Source organism: the organism of the source record quoted next, unplaced genomic scaffold, assembly GCF_019419815.1.
Source record: "Pyrus x bretschneideri cultivar Hongxiangsu unplaced genomic scaffold, Pyrus_bretschneideri_v1 Contig308, whole genome shotgun sequence".
In the NCBI taxonomy this organism is placed as follows: Eukaryota; Viridiplantae; Streptophyta; class Magnoliopsida; order Rosales; family Rosaceae; genus Pyrus; species Pyrus x bretschneideri.
This window is the reverse complement of record NW_025999622.1, coordinates 22,723-34,604: the sequence shown is the minus strand read 5'-3', so window position 1 is coordinate 34,604 and position 11,882 is coordinate 22,723. Positions and strand designations below refer to the sequence as shown.

Sequence of the window (11,882 nt, the reverse complement as noted above, 5' to 3'; positions counted from 1 at the left end):
GGATTTCATAAACCTGATTCGAAAAGCCATAATTTTGGATCCCGATGTCGTGAAAGCTTTCCTTGTCAAACTTTTAGGGTTCCCGTCGAACCCATGGCTCGCCTCGACCACTTTTGAACCCTGATCACGGCCGCTGACATGGCGCCGTTGGTTTTACCTATTGTATATATATATTTTTTTCTTGAACATAGTAAACCCTGATATATCTCAGAGTAGGCCCTACATACCTACGTTAATTTACCTATTGCGCATATATTATTGTTTTGTATATATTGCGTTTATTTGCAAGTACCCATGAACTTGAAGTTCATAAAACACCAAGTTTTCTCAAAACATTGCACCTATAAAACCTGAAGTTTTTTCATGTAAATTTAAACTAAAATATGTTTAATAGAACTTGAATGGTCTACTCCTTGTGTATGGATAATTTTTTCTCCATTGCACTAACCACAATCTTGTTCCCTTTTGTGACAATAACATGTCAAATTTGAACAAACTCGACTTTACCGCTCTAGAAGTCTCTGGAAGAAACTACTTGAAGTGGATCCAAGATGTGAAGCTTCACTTCACTTCAAGAATAAAGGCAAAACACCCATCACAATGGAAGTGGATATGTGTTATCGTGTGGTTCCAAGGGCCATTGGTCCTGTGTTGACAAGCTTCTGCTCATGTTGTAGCTGAGTATCATCAATGTTGTCAAAAGATTGAGACCAATTTTGCTCAAGTGGAGAATCCAGAGGATAGTACCATGCAAATTTCTGACTTTTAAAAGGTATCTGCTCCAACAGAAGATTAGATTTTTAGACATGGGCCTTTATGTTAGCCAGATTCCCCTTATTGGCCGAATTCTTTATGTTTTTATGGTTTAAGTTTTGAACAGTTTTCTTTATTTGGTGTTTGTTTTAAATTTTTGGATACTAATTGGTGGATATTATTTCTTGAGTGATTAGTTGAATGAATGTGATTTGAATTCCTTATACACGTGACCAATTCAATTAATTTATTTCAACACACTATAAAAAAAAAAAAAAAAAAAAAAACTGGCCCTTGGCAACGCACAAAGGCTGCCGTAATTGGTTATTCATGGTGTAAGTCCTCAAGCAGTAAAAGCCCTTGTTGTAATATATGTTTTGTCAAATATGACATATTCTAGTATTCGTGAATAATTTAAGCAGAACACGCCATAAATCCTCTTGAATGCGTGCATTGGGCGCCTTAATTGGTATTACATACGACGTTAATGAAGTGTTGTAATACTACGAAAATAAGTGCGGCATACTTGTGTACCGTAATACATATTTGATACGGCATTTGTTGAGTGTCGTAATATTGTGAAGGCAATTAGCAGACGTCATACATCGTAAAAGAAGACTACCATAAACGATTACTGCTAATTTTACATGTGGTAATTTACATTTATTTTCATTTTTATTTTAACAATTCATTTTAGACAAATCTCACTTCATAACATCTAAATTAAAATTGTAAGAAATACAATAGAAAGATAACAATAATCATCACAAACACATTAAACTCCAAATACTTAGAGTAATTAGTAAAAATTATCAATTACCGTATAATTGGGGGCTTAAGAGTTTGACCGTTTGGGTTTGTGGATCAATTTATAAGGGGACGATTCCTTTGTCTTGGAGTCTCGTATTTATAGGCTCTCCAAGTCATGGTTGAGGCTTGACTTGGTTTTGATTTTGGACTTCATTAATGAAAGAAAAAACCAAGACTTGATTTGGGGCTTGGTTACTGATTTGACTTCATCAAATAATGTTCGATTTAAATTAAATAAATCAATCACATTTGATCCTTAATTGGCCATTGTAACATCCCACATCACCCAAGGGAGTGGATCCTGTAAGCCTTATATGTATATTCTCATCCCTATAGTACGAGACCTTTTGGGAGCTCACTGGCTTCGGGTTCCATCAGAACTTTGAAGTTAAGCAAATTCGCATGAGAGCAATCCCATGATGGGTGACCCACTGGAAAGTTCTTGTGTGAGTTCCTAGAAAAAAAAACTATGAGGGCATGGTCGGGACCCAAAGCGGACAATATCGTGCTGCGATGGAGTCGAGCCCGGGATGTGGTGGGGGCTCGGGCGGGGATGTGACAACCATCCTTGATTTGGTGTTTTAAATCAATTAATTTGTTTGATTTAAGTTAAAATTAATCAAAGAATTAGTAAAGATAACTCCTTAATTAATTTCCGCCAAATGTTGACATGTGTCACTCTTGATGACTCATCCAGTTTTGATGAGTCACGTGTCATGTGTATGATTTGTGAGATACATGGTACATGCCATGTGAGCCTTCACATGTCAAGATTTTAATATGTTTGTGAATATTTCACCGAAATTTCGATGTCTACATCCACCTTACTATTTGTTCTCTTTTCTTTCTCTTTCAATAAGTTGGCCATTTGTTTTATAGGTATCAAACTGCTCAATTAAAACTACTCCCATAAAACTCAAAAAATTTCAACCCATTTGGAGTTTGATTCCTACAAAATTTGAATCTAATTCGAATTTTCAAACGAATGTGAAAAGCTTAGGCCTTCTATAGTAATTTGAGTGAGTGAGATTACCTATATAAATGAATCAGGCAGCTTGAGTTTAATACCTATACACTACTCCTGCAATTGTTACATTCCGGCCCGGGACGGATCACTTTCCAGGCCCACTCCACTACCGTAGCACGATATTGTCCGCTTTGAGCTTACCATTCCTTCACGGTTTTGTTTTTGGGAACTCACGAGCAACTTCTCAATGGGTCACCCATTATGGGATTGCTTTAGCCCCCTTTTCGCTTAACTTCGGAGTTCCTACGGAACTCGAAGCCAGTGAGCTCCCAAAAGGCCTCGTGCTAGGTAGGGATGAGAATATACATTTAAGGATCACTCCCCTGGACGATGTGGGATGTTACAACAATAATGTGAGTTCAATAGTTATACTTTTTTACAGAATTAGATTATGCATAATTTTAATATTGGGGTGGTAATTATATTTTTATTGCTTTACTATGCATGACCATTGAATTTATTTTAATAAGATCTTTATTATGAGCCCAAAGTTGATTTTCTTTAAATATTTTATTTTGGTACTCAAAGGAAACCATAAGCATAAACCATATGAGCACACAATGACAAACTTAGAGGGTGTAGTCAACTTATGATTTAAAAAAAAAAAAAAACAGAAAACTAATTAAAAAGGTTTGAAAACTTTAAGTTTTAACGATAAAGACAAAATAAAGGGTAAAGTGAATAGTATCAGGATTGATTTTTTAGTGTAAAAATATGATTTTTCGTTAAAATAAACATTGCCGGAAACTTTTTGTTAAAGTTTCCTTAAAAAAATTGCTTCATTGATCTCCAACGACTAATTAATCTTGACTAGTAAATTTGACTTTAAAAATTTATCACTTGACAATTTGAAAGAGTAAGCTGTTGAATTCTTGAAAAACATTGCAAAAAGCAGCAGGACTCAATTATTTTTATATTGTAATTTGACATCTTCTCTTTTCTCTCTCTTTCACATGTTTCTCTTTAGTTTATAAGTATCACACTTATAAGTTTAATATATTAAATCCATAATATCACAAAATTTTTTAGCTCATTATAAAAGTTTGATTTCTGAGTGAAAGTAATATATTGATATCATACCTATCTTTTTCGACATACCGTAAAGGGGCCTTATGAGTACTTCAAAATGTTATCTTGCACTTATTCATGCACAATTTTAATAACGTTGGAACCATCTTCTTCTTTTTCTTGGTAAATAATGGTGATTGAGATTTGGAAGCCAACTTTATTATTCTTAAAAGTGAAGAAACTTCTGTTAGTGTGGGTCTTAAATCTTTTAATAAGTGGATTGGTAGTCATGCATGACGATGTCCTTTTAACGTTTGACTTGGTCTACTTCGTAACGTACCACTCCAAATTAGTCTTTTTCACTGGATAAGAAGAAGAAGAAGAAGATGATGTTTGTTAGTCTACATACATTTGCCCACACCAAACGCATTGCCCAAAGTTAGTGGACAACAACCTAAATTCATACGATAGCAGACTAATTTATCTGTTTCAAGCCCATTATTTTGTACTCTGGGACCCTCGTAGAAAAGAAAAACTAAACTATAATACCAAAAAATAAAAAATATGAGCATTGTTTCAGCTAATTGATTACAGTAATCTATCTGCCATTTTAACACAAGATTTTAAATAATATATAGAATATAGTAGTTTAAAATATTGCAAAACCTGTACTCGTCCATCGATTTTAGTTATTAGAAAAGACAAAAAAAAAAAAAAAAAAAAAAAAAAAAAAAGGACTAACATGCCACACCATTCTAGTATTGTGATCCTAATCATACTTTGTTTGATTTGAAATGAGGAAACTATGTTCTTCTTGGAAACATAAAATTGGTAAAAATCCTGTTTTATTTTGTATATTTATAGGGTTTATCAACACATCAACATCGAATGAAATATTCTGGAGAATAGACCAACTTTAATAGGTAATAATTTATTTATTTATTTATTAAAAAATTAATAATTAATAATTAAAAATTAATAGTTTGGCTGTTAAATGATGACATAGTGAAAGAGTGGGCCCTGCTCCTGCCACGTCATCATTTAACCGACAAATTGACAGAAAGCTTAATAGAGGTATGACATTGTAAAGAATTCATAAGTTGAGACATGTCATTGCAATGTATTAAACATGAGGTATAAAATTGTGGTTCAACCCAAAGTTGAGGTAGTTATGTGTATTTTACCCAAAAATCATTTATTAATCCCTAACCCGACCTAAATCCTAATTGACATGGTGCCACTGCATCACAAGGAACAATTGTGAAGAATAGCCATTCTAAAACAATCATTTGGGTTGGTTCAAGGCCTATCAATCAGGTAAGCTCGGAACTCTTTTGATTCATCCTATCGGCTCTGCTCATCCCAAATAGATATTATATCTTCCAGATTTAGGAATATAAATTCGGATAATAAGCTAGACTTTATATTTTGAAAAGAATTGACTCGGAATGCAAGAAAAGTAACTACTTCATGGGGCAAAGTCCGCTATTGTCCCTTCACTTAGGGCTGTGAATCAGGGCCTAGCTGTTAAGAGAGAGGTGTAACTAGTGCTGCTGTCGTCAGTCCACCTAGTAACAAATCAATGAGAAAAGTGAAGGTAAAGCCCACCTCGATCCCTTTTTGCCCTTGCAGGATGGAATGATAGAAGGTTTGAGAACTTAAGAGAAGGTCTCGGCGAGATGAGTGTCCTAATTGTTAATATAGGAGCTATAGTCATTTCATTCCTATTCGTTGTTACGATGTTCCATATTCAAATAGCGAAGATTTACGAAGAAATATTGTGCTATTTACCTGTGAGTGGTATTATTGGACTGATCCTTAGGTGGGAAATGTTCTTTAGTTTAGATAATGAAACCATTCGTTTTGGTAAAATGCTATAAAGAATCTTTATTTTGTTTTTCCTTTTATTTCGAATCGATTATTGAGGAGCTACAGTAATTACAAGCTTAACTAGCACCGTACCTGTAGTATCTATTCCATTGTTATAAGTTCATTTCATGTTGGACCAGACCATAATAGGGTTATATACATTCTAATTATGAGAATGGGTCATTAGAGCATATCTAAATAGGTACTATGTTTACATCTGGATCCCTACGTCGTTACATTCCATTTAGGATTATGAATAGGCGTAATCGGACCTGCTTTTTACATATCTCTCATTATTTGGTGGGAAATGTTCTTCATTTGAGATAATGAAACCATTCGTTTTGGTAGAACGCTATAATGAATCTTTATTTATTTTTTCCTTTTATATCGAAATGACTATTGAGGAGCTACTGTAATTACAAGCTTAGCTAGCGTCATACTTGCAGTGTCGATTCCATGGTTATAAGTTCATTCCATACCGAACCAGACCGGAATAGGGTTATATACATTCTAATTATGAGAAGGGGTCATTCAAGCGTATCTAAATAGGTACTATGATTACATCTGGATCCCTACATCGTTATTCCATTTAGGATTTTGAATAGGAGTAATTAGACCTGCTTTTTACATATCTCTCGTTATTTGGGATGAGACCCAATTCACCTCACCTCTTTGGGCTTCTATTGAATTGAGAAATCAGTTTGATTGTCCATCTTTTTTATATAATAATATATATTTTTGATACAATATATAAGGCATTCTCCGAATAGTTCAAATCGAAGCAAGGATGTCTGATTCGGGCCTGTATGACATGACTGACCAATAAAAATACTCTAACACTCCACGTTTGTCATATATTCCATATAGCACCGAATCACGTTCTTGCTAGGTCTAATTACAATGAAATAGCATCACTAACTTGAACAACCTAAACTTTTCCTCCTAAGGGACATTCCCGACCCAAGCTACTAGGCTTAGATTCACTCTTTGCCTTTGCAGCTCTTCCTGAAGAAGCAATTGTGGCATCTTTACCAGCTAGTAAGCTAGCCAGATAGAAGAGATCTATATCTTTCTATCGATAGATAGATAGATATACTGAGAAATGATTGTTTTCAAGATCTATGAACAAGAGATCCCTAAATATCTATTTGAAAAAAGAGATGAATAGATAGGGCGAAGCCAGCTGAAGAAAGGAGCTAAGATTCACCTGCAATCTTTCTTTCTAAAGCAACAAGCGAGAAACTTGACTTTGAGAAAGAAATGCCTTTTATTATAATGTAAAGGGGTATTAGCCTATCAATAGTAAGGGCCTTTTTCTTGCTTGTTAGCCCCCCGCAATAATAAAATTAAAGTTTCTCCTTTCTCTTTAAAGTATGCAAATGAAAACCTTACTTCTAATGCGCTCAAGCATTTGAGCTTCCCTTATATTATAGAAAGGTTTGTTTTGTAGAAAGGGACTTCTAAAAATATCGAATAAAATAAATAAAATAAGTAGGGGCTTCAAAGCTTGTTGTAGTTTAGGGGTGCACAGGTTTGGAACCCTATATAGGGCACGCAATGGCTATCTCTGAAAGGGCCTCGCTTCTTCAAGTTACGCTTGCTGCTTTTCATTTTGTTAGAAGTAGGTGCTTGCTGCTCATTAAAGTCATAGCTTGTCGTCTACGAAATGAGCCTTCATTGCTCGCTCGGCCCCTGTCTCTAGTCTTAAGTAAAGTTAAGTAAAATCAATGAAGTGAACTGTCACATCCCGGCCCTGGGCTCCACCACATCCTGAGCCCTACCTCTGCCGTTGCACAATATTGTCCGCTTTGGGCCCCGACCACGCCCTCACGATTTTGTTTCTGGGAACTCACACGAGAACTTCCCAGTGGGTCACCCATCCAAGGATTGCTTTCGCGCGAACTCGCTTAACTTCGGAGTTCCTACGGAACCCGAAGCCAATGAGCTCCCAAAAGGCCTCGTGCTAGGTAGAGATGAGAATATACATATAAGGCTTAGAGGATCCACTCCCCTGGACGATGTGGGATGTCACAATCCACCCCCCTTAGAGGCCCGACGTCCTCATTGGCACACTTTCGAGCAAGGATTAGCTTTGATACCAAATTGTCACATCTCGGCCCCGGGCTCCACCATATCCTGAGCCTCGCCTCCGCCGTGGCATGATGTTGTCCGCTTTGGGCACCGACCATGCCCTCACGGTTTTTTTTTTTCTTTTTTTTTTTCTGGGAACTCACACAAGAACTTCCCAGTGGGTCACCCATTTTGGCATTGCTCTCCCAAACTCGCTTAACTTCAGAGTTCCTACGGAACTTGAAACCAGTGAGCTCCCAAAAGGCCTCGTGCTAGGTAGAGATGAGAATATACATATAAGGCTTAAAGGATCCACTCCCCTTGGCGATGTGGGATGTCACATGAACAGTCCAACCTCTTTGTTTGAAGCTTTGCGAGGAAGCTTCTACTTGTTGAAGCTTTGCTTCTCTTAATTCCAAAACACAACAATAGACTTGCAACTATAGTATAGGAAAAACTTATATTTGATGACGATCATACGGGGGAAAGGATCCGATCGTAGATAGAGACCTAAACATGTGTGGGGTCTAAACTGCATCATAATAAGAGGGCACGAAGGTAATTAAGGTACAACCAAGGCCATTTCTTCAAGTTTTGGAGTTCCATTGCATTAATGAATATGGCTGGAAAGGCCTACACCTACTACCCTTCATCAAACCTTCATGTTTCCCTTTTATGCCGATGTCGTAAACTGATGCCCCAGATTGCCCTATCTAGTAAGGGCTTTCCTCAAGCATAAGGAGATAAAATCATTTCTGGCAGTCTGGTAGAGATCTATTTTCGATCCCCAGATTGGATAAGAGGAAAACGCCTACTAAAAGATTGTTTGAATTTAAGAAAGATTTACTAGTATTTCTGGCAATTGCAATGGCTTCTTTATCTCTTTATGTTAAAAAAAAAAAATGGAAAAAAAGAAGAAATAGATTTTTTAGATACAACAAGGACAAATCTTATATATATAATTTTTGTTTTTCAAGACTTACTTGGATCATAACACGGATATCTATTTAGTAAAATATAGTATAATATGCGGCTTCCTTGAGGCATAAGCTCTTATGTATGAGCACTTTTTCACTCTTTCATATTCTAGGGGATTTCACTTGGAAAAGAACATGTTCTATACTAATGGATTCAGGTCCATGACATCATTTATGAGGAGCCGAACAACAAAGCCTCCTCAATCCGATGCGGCAAGAACTACTTTTTCAATTGTTATTTTTCGGGGGTTAGGAGGGACCAAAGAGGGTATCAGTCAAAAGGCGTACACGATGCTCCTTTGATTCTGTTAAGCTCGAGTCCTATTTTCATTTATATTGAAAAAATCCACACCAGTAGATGATGGTTTATGACCTCTAATAAGAAAATACAAAAACCTGAATCTCTTAATTTATCAAAAAGCTACATGTCCAAACTCAAATATATATACATATTTGTGCACATTTCTATTCCAATTGTTCATGCGTGTATATTACATTGGTATCTCGGGGTTTCCCTTGGGATTTCCTTGTGTGTTCGACGAGGGTAGGCACCTGCGAGCGCAAAGTTGGAAAATGTTACAACAGTGAGTATGCAGAAATAATCAACAATGACAGACAGATCATTGCATTCTCTATAAAACATTAGCATTTACAGAACTAAAATGGCCAAGGAAAGAACAAACAAGGAAAATGAAAAGACCATGAACTGTCATGATAAATATTTCTGATACATTGAATCACAGATCGGCATGAATCATGAACATCAAACTTGCATTTCAGAAATTCAAAAGCACAATTCGTTAGACAACAGTAAATTAATGCAATTAAATGACCAGGGGAATATGAACTTTACAGATTCATTCATTGGCAAACACTATTGAACAATCTACTTTCATTTCATTCAAGAATCAGGACTTCAGAGACAATGTTTTAAAGGTACGGTATACATCTCGTAAATAAACACATAATGTATGAAGCGAAAGATTGCGTTCTACTTTTTTTATTTTTTTATACCCAGAAATTCCCAAACAAACTTTGCAAACTCGGATACGAAGCTGGGGACCCAACTATCTTTAGAGACAGGAACTTCTAGCAAATAGCTGGATGAATATCTTGAAGAATCAAGCCCAAGAAAATGTGGGAGAAAGCCACACCTAATCATATACTAAACCAACTGACACACTAACCATTGCTTGGAACAGAGTTCATTCACATATCTATGAGTGATAAAATATCCAAGGTCATGATAAAACATATGAAGGCCAAGCTCCCTTATGAGCTCCACATCTTTTTTCACACATATACATGCATAGACACAAATGTGTGGGTGTGTGCATACCAGTGTGTAATGAAATTTATTCAAGAAAAAGATCGGATCAATATGACTATAAAGGTGGAAAATAAAAAGTTGACATGACACTTCCATGCTTTTATTTTTGACAAAATGGCATAATAGAACCCAGTGATAGAAATAGAATTCAAATGACTTAGAGTACTTGAAATATCCTCCGAACGGGGGACCAGACAAGCTACAGTAACCAACGCTAGATAAAGGGCAAACACAATAGTAGGATATCCATTTATGCTACTCACTAACCTATGCTAATGGTTTACGCAACTTTAGTTGACAAGTCAAGTAAATCATCAACCACAATGTGTAAAACAGAAAGATGAACTTGAGGAGTACCTTTTACTTCTATTTTACTTTTAAATGTTTAAGCAATCAAAACATATACGAACTTTATGCTTTAGAAAAATTTATGCAATCAATGTAAGAAACCGTCCTAGCGACAACATATATACAGCGTAATAAAATACTGTTTCGCAAATTATTGGAAACCATGACCATATGACCCAAATTCCTTCCAAAAAGTGATTTTGTGCCTTACATCAATCTGGCTGTTTCAGCAAGTTGATCCCAAGAACTTCTAAGTAGAAGTTGAACTCATTCTGCAATCAGAATCCTGAGAGAAAATATCCCTGTTTTGCTGTGAAGGTGATGCCAAAAAGGGAATATGGACCCCAGCTCTAAGAGGGTCAGGTTTGTCGCTCTGGGATGCCAAGTACTCTAGTGCTACAACAATAACACTAATAAGAGGACGGAAAGTTGGTTGCTCTAGTAGACAGATGGCAGTAATGGCAACTGCATGATGCAAACAACGAACTGGGAAATGTCCTTGCAACAGAGGATCAACTAATTGGACAAACTTCCTCCGATCCTTCAAAAATGGACGAGACTGCATTTACAAAAACAAAGGTGTTCAATAGGTTTGAAAAAAATAAAAATAAATTATTTGCAATAGAAGCTAGCAGTAATTCAACAACGGTAAATGAGATTGAAAATCTGATAGTCCAGAATATGAAAGAAAACTGAGAAATAGAAAGAGTTAACTCACACAAGATACTAAGTTCTGTTCTCCTGGCCTCTTAGAGCAGTCAATTGCCTTCTTCCCTGTAATCAGCTCCAACATAACCACACCAAGGCTATAAATATCTGATTTCAGAGTCAACTTGCCGCTCATGGCCTATTCTGGCGCACAGTACCTATACGTTCCCATCACTCTTGTTGAGACATGAGTTATGTCACCCACAGGTGCAAGTTTAGCAAGCCCAAAATCTGAAAGCTTTGGATTGAATTCATCGTCCAGCAGTATATTTGCTGATTTCAAGTCACGGTAGATAACTGGCGGGTTAGCTTTCCAGTGGAGGTATTCAAGGCCCCGTGCTGCACCAACAGCTATCTTAATTCGTGTGTCCCAACTCAGTGTATCTCGACCAGGACTAAGATCTGAAAAATAAAATACCACATTTGTTAGGTCAAATACAATGGAGTACAATAGTAAAGAAAAGAGCCTTCTAAAGAAAGATTATAAGTTTTGTTTAGGTCAAATACAATGTAGAACAGCTATAACTGAAGTTGAAGTTTAAGTGAAACCCAATACACCAAAAATATAATTATAGCGACAGAAATGATAATAAAAAATTCAGCTTTCTATACTATTCCTGCCAATGTGATAAATATAAAGTATCAAGCTATCATTAAACACAAGGGATAATACAATAGGAAAATAAATTAATTAGAGGTTGTAGAATGGATGAGAATGTACTGTTTAAGTATCAAGATCATAAGAAGCATAAAGTATAGGAATGAATTTCTGTATATTGACATCAATGAGATTTACAGCTTTACACAAAGTCTTACATGACTTGTTTCCTATTCTATTCCCTACAAATAAGGCTAACTGATAACTTAATAGGTAATTAAATATCAATCCATAATATTTGACAAATCAATCTAAGATTCCTTTCTTAACACTCCCCCTCAAGTTGGAGTGTATGTTAATGACACCCAACTTGTTGAGTAAGGT

General features: G+C 36.1%; 1 protein-coding gene across 1 annotated transcript; it reads right to left on the bottom strand.

Moving 5' to 3' along the window:
• Positions 1-8,817: 8,817 nt before the first annotated feature.
• On the bottom strand, positions 8,818-11,333 carry LOC125480008 (probable serine/threonine-protein kinase PBL21). The gene is made up of 3 exons (XM_048590190.1): positions 10,911-11,333; positions 10,404-10,751; positions 8,818-9,066 (listed from the first exon to the last, which is right to left on the bottom strand). The coding sequence occupies exons 1-2, from the start codon at positions 11,034-11,036 to the stop codon at positions 10,443-10,445; spliced, it is 435 nt and encodes a 144-aa protein (XP_048446147.1). The 5' UTR covers positions 11,037-11,333; the 3' UTR covers positions 8,818-9,066; positions 10,404-10,442.
• Positions 11,334-11,882: the final 549 nt, after the last annotated feature.

What these genes read in the sequence shown, in the direction of transcription:
- LOC125480008 (XM_048590190.1), bottom strand. Translation starts at nt 11,036, where the DNA reads ATGAGCGGCAAGTTGACTCTGAAATCAGATATTTATAGCCTTGGTGTG. An exon ending in AACAGAACTTAGTATCTTGT is followed by an intron (nt 10,752 to 10,910) that starts GTGAGTTAACTC and finishes TTGTAAATGCAG; the next exon opens with TCTCGTCCATTTTTGAAGGA.